This window comes from Dunckerocampus dactyliophorus, chromosome 11, assembly GCF_027744805.1.
Source record: "Dunckerocampus dactyliophorus isolate RoL2022-P2 chromosome 11, RoL_Ddac_1.1, whole genome shotgun sequence".
Lineage (NCBI taxonomy): Eukaryota > Metazoa > Chordata > Actinopteri > Syngnathiformes > Syngnathidae > Dunckerocampus > Dunckerocampus dactyliophorus.
The window spans coordinates 18,090,517-18,108,872 of NC_072829.1; the positions used below are offsets into that span (position 1 = coordinate 18,090,517).

The 18,356-nt window shown below is 40.1% G+C and overlaps 1 protein-coding gene and 1 long non-coding RNA gene across 5 annotated transcripts in view; one reads left to right on the forward strand and one right to left on the reverse strand.

The window, feature by feature from the left end:
• Positions 1-18,356, reverse strand: part of LOC129189669 (uncharacterized) — a 66,742-nt gene that overhangs the window by 30,847 nt on the left and 17,539 nt on the right. For both annotated transcript variants that reach the window (XR_008572841.1, XR_008572840.1), the window contains exon 4: positions 14,649-14,775. This is a non-coding gene — a long non-coding RNA (uncharacterized LOC129189669). The remainder of the gene's footprint in view (positions 1-14,648; positions 14,776-18,356) is intronic.
• Positions 1-18,356, forward strand: part of LOC129189667 (protein phosphatase 3 catalytic subunit alpha-like) — a 48,761-nt gene that overhangs the window by 22,428 nt on the left and 7,977 nt on the right. For 2 of the 3 annotated variants that reach the window (XM_054791584.1, XM_054791585.1), the window contains exons 5-13: positions 6,223-6,368; positions 7,294-7,433; positions 8,349-8,426; positions 9,474-9,568; positions 9,653-9,778; positions 11,668-11,745; positions 11,852-11,936; positions 13,777-13,874; positions 14,493-14,540. In XM_054791584.1, the coding sequence (XP_054647559.1) occupies positions 6,223-6,368; positions 7,294-7,433; positions 8,349-8,426; positions 9,474-9,568; positions 9,653-9,778; positions 11,668-11,745; positions 11,852-11,936; positions 13,777-13,874; positions 14,493-14,540 (894 nt within the window). The remainder of the gene's footprint in view (positions 1-6,222; positions 6,369-7,293; positions 7,434-8,348; positions 8,427-9,473; positions 9,569-9,652; positions 9,779-11,667; positions 11,746-11,851; positions 11,937-13,776; positions 13,875-14,492; positions 14,541-18,356) is intronic. The other variant, XM_054791586.1, reaches the window with a different exon arrangement.

Here is an 18,356-nt window from a genome sequence, read left to right on the forward strand (position 1 = left end):
AATGTTTCTGTATGAAAGGCACTCTTAAATGACTTCTGCTGTTATCTGCCGCTATATAGAAAATACAATTAACTTGACCTTCGCAGAGAAACGCTGCAAAGCTAGGACTTTATATAATTAGACAGATTCACAAACGTGAAAAAAACATTGTCAACTAAAGTATTTGTGTTTGTTTGTAGTTCATGGAGGATACCATTATAATTGGGGGCGGATGGTGGCCTTGATGCCACAATGACTCAACTCCTTCTATCGACACAGCTCACGGTGGACCAAGACTTTTGCACAATATTATTTTTAGATAATTTAGTTTCTTGTGTTACATTTAAGGTGAAGAACTTAAGGCTCTAAGGTTGGACGACAATCTGATTAGGAAAATGGCACTCTATGGTGTATTTTGAACTTGGTCTTAAGGCAATGATTCCTAAATAGTGTATTTAGGAATCACCCTTTGGTGTGGAGGGGATGTGAGAGACAATGGTAATAAGTAATAGTAATCCCTCGCCACTCAAATTTCAAATTTTTGCGATTCAAATTTTGCGACTTCACTCTATCACGGATTTAAAAATATATACTAATATGCTGCTTACTTGTTGAATACAGGCTATTATTACTTAAAATATTAATATTTAAGGAAATATAAATATTTTTTGCCTAAAGTAAGCATTTCCAACCCTAAAAATGGCTAAATTAGCAACAATACAAATATAAGGCATTCAGAAGACAGATTGAAAAGACACCATGTAGTATTGTAAGTAGTATTCTACATTGGTCATTAGGCGTCAGTAATGTTACTATAATATTTGGTAAGACTGGGCCTATTATTTGCTGGTGGTTTGAATGATCTCACAACAGGAACAATAATCTCTAACATGGGCTACTGTTGCAGCCGTAACCCAACTCTGAAACCCTGACGTCGCTTCTTGTCCGCCCCCCCCCATTCAGTTCCCCTAGTACCGAAACACATTTACAGCAACACACACGAATCTTATTTACGAAGAAATGAAAAACATGTGTCAACCTCTTACTTCAGTTTTTTACATTTGATACTGATTCAGTGTTATATTTTCTACAAGCAGCACATACGTACATACAGTACTATGTTATAACAAATATTGTTTGCATACACACACACTGTAAATCCTAATTTTGTCCTTTATTTGTGTTAATATATAATTGTCAGTCAAATTAGCAGCAATTTTTCCAAAGTATTGATATAACACATTTTATTAATTTAAAATCTTTAAATTACTCAAAATAGAAGTAATCAAATCTACAATTTCAATGATATCTGAAATAGCAATTGATTTGACTAAGTGTGTAATTCTGGGTGTGGACAAATTTACAAAACAAAGTAAAAAAAAAATTTACAAAAATACTTTTACAAAAATATTTTATTTAAGAAAAAGTAAAATTGTAAAATTGTAAAACAACACGCACTAATAAAATGTGCAAACCCTCCCAACTCTCATGCAAAAAGATACTTTACATTCCAACAAAGCTTTCTCTTCTGAAAATTTTACTTTGTCTTGAACTGAAACACAAGTCTTTGAAAGCATTCCACAGTTGCCTCACCTTCCCCCTCAGTTTGACCCACATTCCGCCACACTCCACAGGTAACGACTGCATTTACATATGAAAACTGACTGGTGAGGACTATCAACTTGTTAATCCAAATGCACAGGGCCATTTTGGCCCTCTCTGGTATTTCTAGGGTGGGAACGTTGAGTCCAGTGGTTCTAGTGTTAAATGGCTTATTTTCTGTTGTTATGTCTACTATATTGGATAATAGGAGTGTAACGTGGACTACAGTAATCCTTCGTTTATCGCGGTTAATTGGTTCTAGACCCGACCGGAGGATTCCTTCTTTATAAATGGCATAGAAAACCTGTTTACGATCTTCTAAATATGTTTTTTTTTAACATTATTAGAGCCATCCAGACATGAAATAACACCCGTATAGTCACCTTTAAATTCATATTAACCAATATCATAGATATAATCAGATAAAATAAGCCATTTAAGACAGTTTACCTTGTACGGGAGCAGAATCGATGGTGGACCGGAAGTGACGTTGGGGATTCAGAATTGAGGTTTAGCTTGTTGTGGGCTATGGCTGCAACAGTAACCTGTGCTATTATTATGATTATTATTATGTTATTATTCTTGTGCCTTTTGTGAGATCAATTTAAACTTACAATAAAAGCCGGTTGTTCAAGGCTGGTGCTTGGCACCAAACAATTACTGACACCTCGTGACCAATGTAGAATACTGCATTCACAAGTTGGTGGTCTTAACGGCTTATACTGCATTGGTATTTTAGGTCATTTAGCCATTTTTGTGCTTGAAAATAAATGCTTAATTTGGCCAAAAAGGGATGACTGAATAAGGGTGTTATTTCATTTCCAGAGGGCTCTAATAATGCTAAAAACTGTATTTAGAATGTTACGCTCTAACTACAAAACTATTCCGTTTATAAATAAGGAATCCTAGTTTTTATTCACTTATCACTAGGGATGCGCCGATTGATAGGCCACCGATCAGTATCGGCCGATTTCTGTGAAAAATCACGGGATCGGCTTATGCCGATAAATGTCTTTTAACCGCGATCACAAAAGCAGATCACGTGTGGCTTGCAGTATTGCAGCCTGTAGCGATCCCTGTGTGCAGTGCAGTGTCTTGGGCAGCGTGCCGTGTGGAACTTAACTGCCAAGACATGCCATGAAAACTATCTTGCGGGGGTAGCACGTTAAAAAGCTTAACTTTTAATATGGCATTTGAAGAACAAACACTTAGTATGGTGAGTTTTCTAGGTTCACGGTGTGATCATCAGTCCAACAGCAGCTAATGCAGCCATGTGGACAACACTCACCCATATGTGCGTGACAGTCAGAAGGAAACAAAATTCATCGGCCTTTCTCAACGGTGGAAGACACCAGGTTTGCAGAGTGCTCTCTCATGTACCTGGAAGTATTGCTAGAACTCCACCGATGTACACTCACATCCAAAGTCTCCTTAAAGAGGGTGTCTCATCCTTTGTAAGTTTAACGAGTGATATATGTTCTCTTGAAAAAGTACGTCAACTATGTTTATAAGGTGATTTTATGGTTCCTTTTTTCATATCATATAGCCAGTGGCAGGGGCGCAGCCAGGAATTCTGGGTCTCATAAAAACAATCACATTAGGCTATTAATTAATACCTAATTTTTTTCGTAATTACCTATTTTTTGGGCCCCCTGACAGTCAAGGGACCTTGGAATTGTCCTGACTTTTCCCTTTTACACGGCACCCCTAGAAAATAGAAAAATGTAAAATTAATCCATGTGATCGGGATTGGCTGATTTCAGTCCTGGATGACTGGTATTGGAATCGGCAGCATAAAACTCTGATCGGAGCAACCCTACTTATGACAGTCAGGTCTGGAACCAATTAACCACGATAAACAAGGGATTAATGCTAGATTTGGTAGAAGACCCTAAAGTTTTAGCAATCACTCCATTACTAATACACTTGCTATTCCGATTGATACATCCACCTATTCCGGTCATAAAGTTCCAGTGTCAGATTCTGCGTCTTTCTTCCGCCTCATTCTTGCATTGTATTCCCAAATAGTCAAAGAGAAGCGCTGCCAGTGAGTTCTGTCTGAGAGTGGGTGATTAGTGGCAAATTAATTTGGCCGTCAATGATTGGCTCAGGGACTTCTTCCGCTGTGTCTGATTGGCCATGGGACGAGGAAGCTAATTTCCCCTGATGCCCTTGGCGAATGGTGGTCGCCCTCAATTACCATCTGCTGTGTGTGTGTGTGTGTGTGTGTGTGCAAGTCTTGAGAAATGGTGTGCGTGAGAGGCAGAGAGAGAAAGAGTTGACACCTGGCAGTAATGATCTCTTGCTCTACACAAGGCAGATGGAGAGGTTGACAATGACACCGCTTGTGGACACACACACCTGTACAGGCTCATATGTCACACTGTACAATTATTCCTGCAATACTAGCTCTGATTTGTGTATACATCCCCAAAACCTCTCCTTTCCCTTCCAGTCGCTCTCTTCTCTTTCATCATCGTCTCCAAATGCCCTCCTTCTCTCTTCATGAAATTATTATCCTGCATTTCTCTCATCGAAAATCCCCCCCCCCGCCCTTTTTTTTCCTCTATCTTTTTTGCCTTTCAGCTATTTTAATCCCATGGTATTGTTTTGTGTTGGCCGTGTGTGAAATGTACTTTCAAGATGCATCCTGCTGGATGTCTTAACTGATATTGCTGCCAAATGACAGGAGGTTTTTTTTTTGTTTTTTTTTTAAGAACAAAACAATCTGCCTCACAGTGTCTCTACGCTGTTTCATGCTCATATTTGGGTCAGAGTTTTACTCACAGAAAACAGAAGTTCAGTCTTTGAAAGCATACAGTACACCTACTCCTTGTGTGTTTTTATTCAACCGTGCATGCTTGATTAGGTAAAAAATTGGTTATTTCTCAGATCCTTCAATATGTTAGTAGTCCAGTAGGAAACATTAAAGGGACCCTAGCCTACATTTGCAATTTTTCAGACACTATCAGTCAAGAGTTTGGACACACTTGCTCATACAATAATATGATGAGGTGTCTCTAAACTTTTGACTAGTAGTGTATGTGTATGTTTCTAATGTTGTACTCTTATTCCACATAATGTGGAAGTGCCATATCAACGTGTTATCGCTGCTTTAATTTTATGCCGCTCCTAAATCTCGTGAACGCCAAGGTACGAGAACTTCACAAGTTTTCCACAAAACCTTTTGAATTTCTCACATCACAACTTTAGGAAGTCCATGTATGACAACTTCTGCTTCAAGCGGCGACTGTTGCTCGGTACTATTTTCGTTTTTTCTTGAAAATGGCAGCCAGTAAGAGTTTTTTCGGATGGAAGAAATTTTTGTTTTCTGGGGAGCTAAAAACCTACTTTGTAGTCACTGCTCCTCCGCTTCACGGAAAGGTGTTTTGTGACCAAAGCACGGTTGGACACCAGATTCTCCAAAATTCATCCAATTACAGTCGTCCCTCGCTACATTGTGGTTCGAACATCGCTCCCTCACTCTATTGCGTTTTTTCAAAAATTTATAAATTCATAAATGCTCGCTGTTTCGTGGTTGACTATGGCCTATTATTAGTGAAAAAATAAATACTGGAAGACAAGTTATAGTCTTCTGTTCACTAGGCATCAGACATGACGATATATTACATTACCTTCACACTGCATGTAGTCAGCCATGGCATGTTCGACATGACAGCTTGAAAGAAAGTTTTGGCTTCTTACTTTGTCCTTCTGTGTTCGAAATTAGAGCTGTGAAAGTAAACGCTAAACTTTATTAACGCGTTAACGGTAGTTTCCGTTCATGGCACTATTTTTTTAATGCGCGATTAATGTGCGCACGTCCTCTTTGACCGTCAGCCGACGCCGTAGTTTGAGGAAAGGGCGGGAGCAAATATTTAGCCGAAATGGAGAAAGAAAGGGGTACTTTGATTGGTAAATTTAGCTTCAAACCCCTGGCAGATGGCTCTCGCAACAAGACCAAAGTTATTTTTGTATCTATTGCTTTTTTTTTTTTTTAGAAATAAGGAGTCTCTGGACTGATTTTTGCTTGGAACTGCGAGCTATAATTTGGGTACGAACTGCTAGTTAACGGCAGGCATAGCCGAGGGCAGCTATATAGGGGCTTCTGTCAATTCAGCGCTAGCAGTACTAGCATTAGCAGTGCACTAGCTAGTCATCAACACATACATCAACATACGTACATTATAGCGATCTAATTTATCTTATTTATTATGTATTGTGTAAAACTATGACAGGAACAACATAAAATTAAAAAGCGCAAAATTAATACAGACCCACCGTCCACCAGTATGAGCCTGGACTTGTTTTTCAGAAAGACCTAGCTTCGACAGTCAACAACAGCGAGGTGAATTACAAGAAATGCCTTCCCTCGGCCCCTGACCAATTGCAACACAGTAGGCATGGTCGGAGCAGTGTTTCAGTCAAGAGGAGAAGTATGCAGATTAACCCTGTCCACAATTTCAGGTTTATGGAGTATTTTATGAAAAGAAGCTGACTATACTGTAGTGCCCCACTGGGATTCAATAGCATTTTAAAAGTCCCTGAAATTAGCAGGACAGGGGCCCTTTAAGTCTAACGAAGGTGAAGAAGTAGCACTTTCAAAAACATTGTGGAACTTTCTCTCCAAATGACCTCCAGGTAAGATCAAGTATTCGGAGCAGGTGTATGATTCCTGCATGGAGGCGTTTGATTGCCTGCCCCTAGCAGCCCTGATGAACCAGCAGTTTCTGTGTGTGCATGGAGGGCTTTCACCAGAGATCCACACACTAGATGACATCAAAAAGGTACACACACACACAAACACACACACACAACTGACTCTGCCTTTCTATTTAAAATCTTGCAGTTTTCAATAATATCGAAGGGCAAAAAAAACTGGAGGAATTGATTTATCATAGGACACCTGTCACCAAAATATCATATGAAAACAAAAGAATCCAAATGAAAAATATGCAGAAATGGAGGAAACCATGTCAGTAAATCATATGTTCAAAACTATGATCTTATTAAACTTATTATCACCCATTCTCCTTAAGTCTCTCGCCAAAGTCACAAGTAAACGTGCAAGCGATGGTCAGTTTTGCTGTCAATTTTGGTTATGTCGACAACCGCTTATGTTGACGTCTGTCAGCCAGTCTGAGAGGTGTCGACATAAACAGGTTCCACCGTAACATATGTGCAGCATTTATCGTGAAAGATAATCGCTAGTAATGTGGAGAAACAGAACCTTACCTAGTTTGCAGATAGGCTGTATCAGTTATGACTGTAGAAGATACTGCAGTGTACTTCAGTTTTTACTCAACAAGAATTCATGAAATATTGAACTTTAAAAAGAAAAAAAAATCAAACTCCTCATCAAATGCATGTTATGTAGTTTGACGTTTCACAAGTACTACTGAATAAAAAGGCATATATACCGTATGCTACGTTGAAAAGTACAACCACAAACACGGAGACATGGCGAGAAAACTCACTTCCTCATGTAATGGCAGTGTTTCCATGGTGAATCTGCTGGTGTGACATCCTCTCCCTCCTGTGTGGTGGGAGTTGCCATGGAGATGATCTATAGTGTATGTGTGTACGTGCGAGGTGTTTGCTATGCTCTTCTCTGATTTATACGACATGTGCCACTGCTTCTGTTTCTCTGCGTATTCCTTGCAAGCGTCACGTGTATGAGACTTGTTTTTGTGTGTCCGTTGTGTGTCCCAGTTGGACCGATTCAAGGAGCCCCCGGCGTTTGGGCCCATGTGTGACTTGTTGTGGGCAGACCCCCTTGAAGACTTTGGCAATGAGAAGACCCAAGAGTACTTTGGACACAACACAGTCAGAGGTTGCTCTTATTTCTACAGGTAAAAAGGAAATAACCTCACACTGGCCAAAGTTCTGCACGGCTGAGTGTGTGCAATATAACGGACACTCAAAGGTGTGTGTTTGTATCATGAAATGTGCTCAAAGTAATGCGACTTTAATTTACAAATCAGAAATCCAATAAGTTGTAGGTGGTCTTAAAGCTATTGGTTTGGGACAAGATTCCTTTCTGTGATCCAAGATCTAATAACCATCACTAGGATTAGTGCAAGAGACACAAAATCTTGCCCCCCCCCCCCCCCCCCCCCCCCCCCGCCACCACCACCACCACCACCACCGCCACCACACACACACTTACAGTTATGAGATTAAACACATAAACACAGCGCGTTCATTCGTAAACACATCCACACAGTTCTGTTTCGGCATGAAACGATATCCCACAATCCCAAGGGAAGCTGCACGGTTCTGTTGCTATGACGACTGGCTACTCCTGCCAGATACAGAGTCATATTAAGATACAGTGAGAGAAGAGGTGGAGCAACATAGAAGGGTGGTGGTGAGCATAGGAAGATAAAAGATGCACATAAAACTGTCAAAATGGAGAAATCGAAAGAGACAGGCTGTAGTTCCAAGAGAGATCAAGCAGTCGTTTTATACAGTATGTGGCTGTGTTTCCAGAACAAGTTGTTTTTATGAATGTGGTATCTGGCCAACAATGGGATATGTTGGTTGAGTAGAAAGAGTTATTTTGACCCACTGCTGTTTCCATGGCCCTGACCTGCTCATGCCTGATCGAGATCCCTGATGCCCTCTGTTGGCCTCAGTTAGTAATGACTACAGAAACCCAGGAGCCCAGTCACATCCCCATAGGGGGCTTTACACATCTATATGACATGTACAGTCTGTACGGTTTTGTCAGAGTCTTAACTCTTTTCTTCTTGTTCCTATTTCAGTTACCCAGCAGTGTGTGAGTTTTTACAAACCAACAACCTGCTTTCCATCATCAGAGCACATGAAGCACAGGACGCTGGGTAAGCTGACAGCGGACAGAATAGTTCAGCCTTTGTTTTCATGTACAATGTGTGCCATTCAAACGAATGCACCCAGACATTTTATTGTAGTTACACCATGCAAAAAAGATTTGTTGTTGTTTGAGGATGACAAACAACTAGGCAGTGCCATTATGTGTCTGGGGATATGGTTTCATTTGTGGTGATATAAAAGAGTGAAAATAAATTCATGTGTCTGCAATTTTATCCAGGCTTTCACCTAAATTTAACGTGCTCTTCCGTGGCCCTATTGACATGAAATAACACTCCTATAGTCACCTTTACAATCGCATTACCCGATATAGTACAGTGGTGTGAAAAAGTGTTTGCCCCCTTCCTGACTTCTTTTTTTTTTTGCATGTTTTTCACACTTAAATGTTTCTGATCAAGCAAATTTAAATATTAGTCAATGACAACACAGGGCCATATAGGCTTGGATTTGTTTTCTCCCTGAATAATAAAAAGTTTCATTTAAAAAACTGCATTTTGTGTTCAGTTGTGTTGTCATTAACTAATATTTAAATGTGTTTGATAATCTGAAACATAACTCAGGAAGGGCAAACACCACTGTATAACTTGCAAGCCCTCAGGAAATCCCACACAGCAGCCGTACAACCTCTAGGTTTCTGTGCAACTTTAGAGGTGTATTTTTCCTAAAGATTTGAGTTGACCCCTGAATTGTGTGACTTTCCAAGTATTTGACTTTGTGTTTACATTTTACTATGTCAAAATGACTAGTGTGAACAAGGTCACTGAGCTTGCATGGTCATGTCAGACCGGTGCTGACACTGAAGATCCACAGTCTTGTGGGGTTTCCACCCTTCATGAATAAAATGGGTAGGGTGAAAACATTCTCTCTGACCCATAATCCACCCCAGCATCTGTTATCCTCTCAATGTAATGCAGCAATTAAGGCGGCACTATTGTAAGTGCTGTTTGGTGAATCCATTAGGAACATTTCTGTTACAGCTGTTTAGTTGGCTTGTATGTACGGTATTACCCTAACCCCTTCTATAAAAACTTCCACAGGTACCGTATGTACAGAAAGAGTCAAACAACGGGTTTTCCTTCACTCATCACCATCTTCTCTGCTCCAAATTATCTGGATGTCTATAATAACAAAGGTAAGACAAATACACACTCACATTATGGATTGAATCAATAAAAAAAAAAAAATTAAATTGAAGTGTGTGTGTGTGTGTTCCCAGCGGCGGTGCTGAAATACGAGAACAACGTAATGAACATCCGTCAGTTCAACTGCTCTCCTCACCCATACTGGCTGCCTAACTTTATGGACGTCTTCACCTGGTCGCTACCTTTTGTGGGGGAAAAGGGTATCACACACGACACACGCTTTGCAGTGACATCATTTTGATTTACTCTGTTGGGGTAGTAACAGTTCTTACTTGGATGCAGTACTATGCAAAAGTGTTTGGTCACCTATAGCAGCCTTTTTTAATTACTTTTTTCATTTTGACATGGTAAAATAGTAATAACAGATACAGTCGACAAAAAGTATTTCAACAAAACTGTATAATGTAGAGGGGTAGCACATTGGTCAAAGCAGAACCTATTAAAATTCGGATCTGGTTAAAGGTGCAGATACAGCCATTTATTTCCAGTGTTTTGAGTCACGGTGGCATCAGTAGAACACTGTATTATTTCATCTTAAAAAGTGGCTAGCCTCCACTTTAGAGGATTAGAGACTGGTGGGAATTCAGAGCTTAGTCGGATTTTGTTCTTTACTAACTGCGTGGTTACGAGTGTATGAACTTTTATATTCTCATTTGAGGAGATGTTTTAGTTTAAGGTAAAACTCAAAGCAAATTTTGAGTTATGGTCCTTTGACTTGATTTTGTGTCGTGGTAAACATACTAAGGAGGAACAGCACGGGTTACTAACTGACGGACAGTAGTTCAAGTCCGGACTCAGACCCCATCCTCTATAGACATGGACCTATAGTCAAGAAATTATTTAAGTACTGTAAATTATGGTGTATAAGCCGCTAATTTTTTCTTAAACTTTGAACCCTGTGGTTTATACAGCGTTATGGCTAATCTATGGCTAAATTCTAATCTCGTGACATCTCCTTTACTTCAGAACTACTACTAATTGTTTAAATACCGAGGCGCTTGCGAGTCAGTGAGGAAATGGTAGCTCTTTCTTTGGCAGGAGCCAATCACAAGCTATCAGTGAACTCACAATGAGCTTGTCTACCCATTTTATGACGTGGAAACGTGCGGCTTAAACACCGGTGCGCTTGTATATGATCAAATCAGTTTTTTCCTCTAAATTTAGTGGGTGCGGCTTATACGCCGGTGAAGCTTATACTCCAAGATACGGTAATGTAAATTCTGACGGGGCGTTTTCAAATTTGGCACAGCTTTTTTTTTTTTTTTTAGATCTTACAGTGCCGGTTGATCAGATCAGAAAAACTGATGTGCATTCCAGGTGCTAAACATTGCCATTTAAATACAAGGACAAAAACGGAAAGAAGCGAAGCCACACTGTAAAATCCAATAGCACTTTCAACTCAGATAAATAAGTACAACTAACTTATTAAAAAAAGTTCATCTCACTTGAGTGTACCAAGTACAAGGTAAACATCTATTGTGGTCAACTTTCAATACTAAGTTCCATTTACTTAGGTTTTTCAAGGTTTGCATGCTTTTTTTTAAGTTAGGTTAACTAATGGATTTTACAGTGCAGTAACATGTAAAAACCAATGAGATACGGGGAAATAAAAGAGATACAGAGTGAAACATACAAAAAGAGAGGACAGAGGGATGAGTGAGACACGTGGAAATAAGAGAGATACGGAGTAAGAGACACGTAGAGAAAGAACGGTCTATAATATTAGTGGACCAGCCAGGACTTCACTTCTTTAACTTCTAACTATGCCTTTGTTGCTTCTGCATCCTTCAAGTTGAATGTATAAATTGTGTAAATAATTGACTGTGAAACGCTAATGTGTAGGGGTGTCAATAAGAATCCAGACAATAATCAATAATTCTGCCAAAATGTCACATTGTCTCCTTTGGCAGTTTCTTGGAAAACACCAAACAAATCAGTTAAACTACCTTAAAGTCAGTGAAGTTGTTAATGGTGAATGCTCCCAATTTGCATTAACAGAAGTTTAGTGTATAAAACAATAATAGATCATAAAGTTTAGTAGTCTTTTTGTACAGAGCATAATGTGAATGTTTTTTTGTTTTCCGTCCAGTGACAGAGATGCTGGTCAACGTCCTAAGTATCTGCTCTGATGATGAGCTCATGAACGATGGTGATGAGATCTTTGATGGTGAGGAACACGTTGCACTATTATTACACACCACATTCCTGACATACAGTACATACATTTTAGCAGCAACAGTATTTGTGAGGTTTTATTTTTGTCTGATTTGCAGCAAGTGCAGCAGCAGCCAGGAAGGAGGTGATTAAGAATAAGATCCGTGCCATTGGGAAGATGGCTAAAATGTTTTCAGTTCTACGGTGAGTTGAGCTGCTAACCACTAGGCCACCGTGTGGCCCTTGTCCAACACTTTTCCTAAAGGGAATTATGCAATCTCCCCTCTCAACGCCTCTAGTTGTGCTAGTTGTTAGGATGTTGACAAACTGGTGAGGAGGAGGAGACGATAACCAGTCAATAATTTTATAAATAAAACAGATTTGATAATTTGACCATGTTTTACCAGCTGAGTAATCTGTGTTTACTTAATATTGGACAATGGTGAGAAAGGGTGTGTGGTTTCTTATCCAAAACCTTTATAGTGCGTTTGTGAAGTGACTGCAGGGGTTTTGGAAATGTAATACTAGCCTGTGACCAAATGGGTACACGCTCTTCACCTACGATTGCGTGGCCTCCCAGAACAACACCAGCATCATTAAATTTGCAGATGACACTACAGTCATCGGACTGATCACTGGTGGTGTTGAAACATCATACAGAAGAGAGGTGGCGGACCTCATAGCTTGGTGTCGTGATAACAATCTCCTTCTCAATACAGATAAGACTAAAGAGATGATCATCGACCCAAGAACAAGGGAAAAGGAGCCGCATAGACCCCTGTTTATTGATGAGACTGAGGTGGAGAGGGTGAAAACCTTCAAGTTCCTTGGCACACACATCAGCGAGGACCTCACCTGGTCTCACAACACCCAACAAATTCTGAAGAAGTCCCAAAGGAGACTGTACTTCCTGAGAAGACTGAGGAAATTTGGCATGTCCACCACAATCCTGAGTTGCTTCTACAGATGCACTATCGAAAGTGTCCTTACCGCCTCCATCACTGTTTGGTACGGTAACTGTACAACACGTGATAGGAAGGCACTCCAGCGGGTGATCAAGACCTCACAGAACATTGTTGGGGCAGCCCTCCCCTCACTGCAAGACATTTATAAATCTAGAGTCCTACGCAGAACACACAACCTCATCAAGGACAGCACACATCCACAACACCCACTATTCACACTCCTACCGTCAGGCAGACGCTACAGGAGTTTGAAGTCCAGGACCACAAGGCTGGCAAACAGCTTTTACCCACAGGCCATCAGGCTCCTCAACGAAGCACTCGCACACGCCGCACGCAACACACGCACACACTCATAGCACTTTATTTATTTATTTATTTGTATTATTTACTTGTATTAATGTCTCGTCTGTTGTTGTTGCTTAATTTATTGGTATATATGTTTATGTGTTTATGTTTCTTATGTTCTTATTCTTTCATTTGTTTTCTTTCTTTTCTTGGGAGAATGAACAGAATAAGATTTTCATTGCATGGTATAACTGCTGTTGTACTATGCACATGACAATAAAACTCTCTTGAATCTTGAATCTTGAATCTTGAAATGGGTAAACAAACACTAAGTGATATGTGAGAAGATCATAGCATGCATGCACATTTTTGATACCTGTGCTAACATTTGATGATTAAATTTGACCTTTTTGTATGTGAATGGAAATGAAAATGACAGCTTTGTGTCAATTATGACACCCAGGTATTTGTATTTCGTTGTCTTCCTTTCATTACTGTTTTATTTCTTACATCATGCAGTGAAACTTTGAACAGTGGCAGTTCTAGCTTCATTGGCACCCTGTGTGACTCCTATCAGTTGAATCAATTGAAAAGCAAATTGCACCCCAATAGAGTAGCTGCAAGCCTACTAACTTCAGAAGTTCCCGCAACTGCTCTATTGTGGTTACTTCTCCCTTGCTGCTTTCTTGGGATGATCTTTTGAATCTTGTGACCCAAAATCTGTGTGGGCAGTTGCGCTTCTATTCTTACCTACTGTTTTATTCTGTCTCCCGCACTCACACACACGCTCGCAGGGAGGAGAGTGAGAACGTGTTGACCCTGAAGGGATTGACCCCTACAGGTATGCTGCCAAGCGGAGTGCTGTCAGGGGGCAAACAGACTCTGCAGAGTGGTGAGTGTTTTACACATTGGCAAACACAAACACACACAGACGTTGGCTTTTCAAACCTAACCCAGAGCACTCCTCAAGTCGCAGTTAAAACACATACAAACACCACAATGCACTGGAATCATATGCTTTGCTCCTTTGTTCTCTTCTTCCCTCTTCTCTTAAACTGCCGTTTATCTCCTTTCATCCCTGCACCCCACGGCCTCATTCCCTTCTTCCACCTCTTTGCACTGGTGCTGAGGACACTAACAGCCTGCTGGTCGTGTGTGTGTGTGTGAAAGTGAGCAATGGATAGTGTTATAGAAGAATGCGTGAGTCAGACAAAGCTACTGCTAATACCAGGTGCCCTCTAACCTGCCTTGGCCTCCGTGTTGCTTTGCAGGCCTCACATGGATTAAAGTCTGAAACATGCCAACCCATGTCAGTCACTTCCGCAGCAGAGGGGTTTTTAAAATTCTAGCCTTTATGAGCCATACAGTACATCATATTCAGATGTTTACGTGTAACTACACAGAAGCATGTTTCAGCCTTCACTCGTTTCCTTCCTCTGCTTTCTTGGAATCTGTCATCCCTTTCTTCCTGTCTCCTCTTTCTCTTCTTCTCTGTCTGACCATCCTTCAGCTACCATTGAGGCCATAGAAGCCATCGAGACAGTTAAGGATGCCGAAGGTAAAACCAGTCATTTCACAGTGCGTGTGTGTGTGTGTGTCTGTGTGTGTGTGCAGCATGGCTGCGCTCTTGGCCACCCATGCTCATAATATCAAAGATTCTCCTTACCCACGATGCACGGAGCTCTTCTAACAGTTCTCACAACCACAGCTCGCTGAAGTCACCACATTGTTCAAGCATAATGTACGTTAGGGATGCTCCGATCGATCGGCTACCGATTAGTAATGGCTGATTTCTGTAAAAAAAACAAACAAAAAAAAAAAACACGTTAGTCGCATATGCTGATAAATGCTTTTCAAAGCGGACCACAAAAAACAGTCAGCGTGCGGCTGCAAATCGCATGTCTGCTATCACGTGAGGTTGCTAATACAATTGTCCCGTATTGCCATGAGAATCAAAATTAATCTGTAAAACCTCAATGGCTTCAGCTTGACACAGGCTACGCCAATCAATGCCAGCGTGTTTGATCACTCCCTTATCAAACCTATTGCTGTTCAACTGTGCTTGCATCCGTTTTTACACGGTTTGCCTAGCTGTCACTGGCAGTAGCTAGCTAGCTAGCCAGCTAGCCAGAGTTATCCACCTAGCTTCTTCGGACTCCAAATGAGACTTTTTACCACACTGACATTTTCTTTTTAAAACAAACATGGAGTGCGGTTAGTTCGTGTCATTGAACAATTTTGCTCTCTTGTTGTCATTATACTAATTATGTCTAATGAACATAAACACAGTGGAACCAGCCTTATGATGGTGATACTCTTGACAGGTGTCTCCTAGCTCGCCAGGTGATTTTGAGTAGCTCACCAAAGGGTCAAAGTATGTTTGCTTCAACTCACTTAGCTATTTTTTTTATTATAAGTGTTCAGTTCAGACTTTATGACAAATGACCACAAAATAGCATAAAAGACGACGGCCACACTGTTTGAGTGGAGATGTGCTTGGTAAATAAAGTGGTGTACAATTGAAATGTTGCCAGTCAGAAATAAAACACAAATAGTTGAAGGCTCTAATAGTGATGAAAGTTGGAGACCCCTGCAACCTGGACACTGAATTTAATCTGTTTTAAGTTAAGCAGGACAGATTTCTGTTTAATAAAGATATTTATTTGAATTATTTTACTCCGTTATCTGAACTGAACAAATAAATAACTGAACAACTTATATCCCATGTATTCGTATTACTCCAAAACTTGCATCAAATTGAATTCAGGTTTTTGTCAAATAGTAAAAAACTCGTTTCACAATCGGTATCAGTATCGGACGATTTCACTGGATGATCGGCAACGGAGCATTCCTACTGTACGTATTCACTGTCAACCAACTGCTACTGCACACTTGCATATATGATACCCCTAACTGCTTTTTATTTACACACAGACACACAAGAGAAGCAGGGCTGTGGGTGGGAGTGAACGTTGATGAGAGGGAATGAGGTCAATCTGACCTTGTATTGTCTATCCTATATGTGATAGGTGCTGTAGAAGGTCAACATATAATCTGTTTCCTCGCTTCAGTAGAACATGTTACCGGTGATGAGCTGTCATACGTACATAGATACTTTATTAAACCTCAAAACAATTCAATTCAGCTATTTTAGAATATTTCTCCACATATTGTCACAGTCTTATGACAACCCCAATAGTCCTCTATTAACCAAATAACCCGCCTATAGAAAATGTAGAGTCTCCAATTAAACTAACAAGCTAACTTTTGGACTGTGGGAGCAAATCAAAGTACCCGGACTAAACCCAGATTCGAAGTCAGTACTGCCTGACGTTTCTGGCCATGCTGCCCCGTCTAGACATTTTCTTTACCACATAAAGCTCTGCAAAAAGTTACAAATGCAGTTGGACTCACGCAGTGTATTACTGACACAACAAGATGCGCACCGTATTGTACGCTAACCAGGAAAGGTATGTGAACCGAGGCAAAATTTTTGCATACATTTTTTACGTAAACCAAAAAATACGGTAACTGAGGTGTACACTAATCGAGGTTCCACAGCAGTTTGTGACGCGCAATGTTTGGCCGTACAAAAACCAAGACAGTGTACGAAAAGTGTGACGAATTGGCATGGAAAACCGAATTGTACAAAAAATAGGGAGTACGAAAACCAAGGTTTGACTGTATATCCTCGGGCTGCCAGAAGTGTCATACTTCCCCTACACAGCCACACAGACTCACATGTGATGAAAACAAGAGCTGATTGCTGTGAATTTGTCTTTAACAAACGTTCAAAAGGTCGAAATCGGGTGGCTCGATTATTCCCTCCCCCAGCTCCAAGTACGGTGGTCCTCAGGCAGCTGATAGGGGCCATTCATTCCCTGTGTAATTGGAGCTTGGCTGGCATTAACAGTAATACAAGTCAAAATTGTTCATGCTAGACATTGGACTCTGCCAAGGCAGTCAATTCTGTTTGTTATTTTAATAGACAGAATTTCAAAGTCGTCTCTGGCTGGGTTTAAACATGAAATATACAACGATCATCGTGGAGCGATAGCTTAAAATTTGTGTAACTGTCCAATAAGTCATTTGCTGTGTTTTACTAAAAACGTATGTACATGGTTGTCATCAGACATCAACAATATGCTTGTAGTCATTGAAAAGAACAGCTCTCTAGAAAAAAGATCAAGAAAAAGACCAATTCAACATACAAACCTTTTCAAATGAACAATAATTAGCAAATGGATTGAGATCAGGTATTGTATTTAATGTGTTGTATTCTGTGTACAGAGGCTTGGTGATTTTGTGCACGCTTTACTTAACTGCAGTGTTTAGGTTGTTTGTTTGTTTTTTTTGTCTTTTTTTTCTTCACAAACCCTTGTTCCAAAATTGATGAGAGAAAACCGAGTCGAAGGCAATGATTTGCATCTGAGCTTTTCAGGTTTAAGTCAACTTCACAATGAATTCCGAATGGAATGTCTGCAACACAATCTAGCCACATTTGGGGACAGGAATAAACGACAAACAGAAATGTGGGATATCTTTGGAAGGCTAAAATATCATATGGGTAAATCAGCCAGGACTTTTTACCAGAAGTTTTATGAATCCAGAAAAGTCTCTAAGTTAACGGCAGAACATTTGACTCGTGGGCCACATTGGGTGAAAAAAATTAGCTGGTCCACCTGGAATTGTGTGTCCTATTTTAGCTGAAACAGTGTTCTACAATCTGCTGTGTGCTGCTTAGGTCCCTTTTTTCAGGCGCATTTTAAACATCTGGAGTTTGCTTCAAATTACTGCATGCTAAAAATGTCGTAATGACAGACCACTTCAAAAAATGGAATTGAATTTGACAGGTTTTTAGTGACTGTATATAAATCAAGGATGTGGGATTGACAATATAAACTATGAACAATAAAAGATTAAATATCAAGAGTATAATGAACGTCCCTCCGTGTTTACTTCCCAGACGACCTCCTCAACATGTTTTGCAATTAAGCAAAAACACAGCCAATAAGCGACAAACAATACGCAGAAACACAAAAACAAATGGTAAAAAACACCCATAAATTTATTTTCTCCGTCACACTGGTTTGAGCTGCTCCGTAAACAGACCCCCACCGACTCTGCTTTCACTCGCGACACAGGTTTAGGCCCTAAATATGCCTCACACACTTATTAAACACATAAAATGTCTAAGTACTCACCACTAATTAGTGATAATGTAAAACGATCCATGAACAGATGGATTTATTAAGCTGTGGCTATGTCGGAAAATGTTTAATAAGTTTCACTTTTGTGTCTCAGCACACAACTAGAGTGTGTTCAAGGATTGGTGAAAAAAAGTGCAACATCTCAACACTTGACATTATCTGTG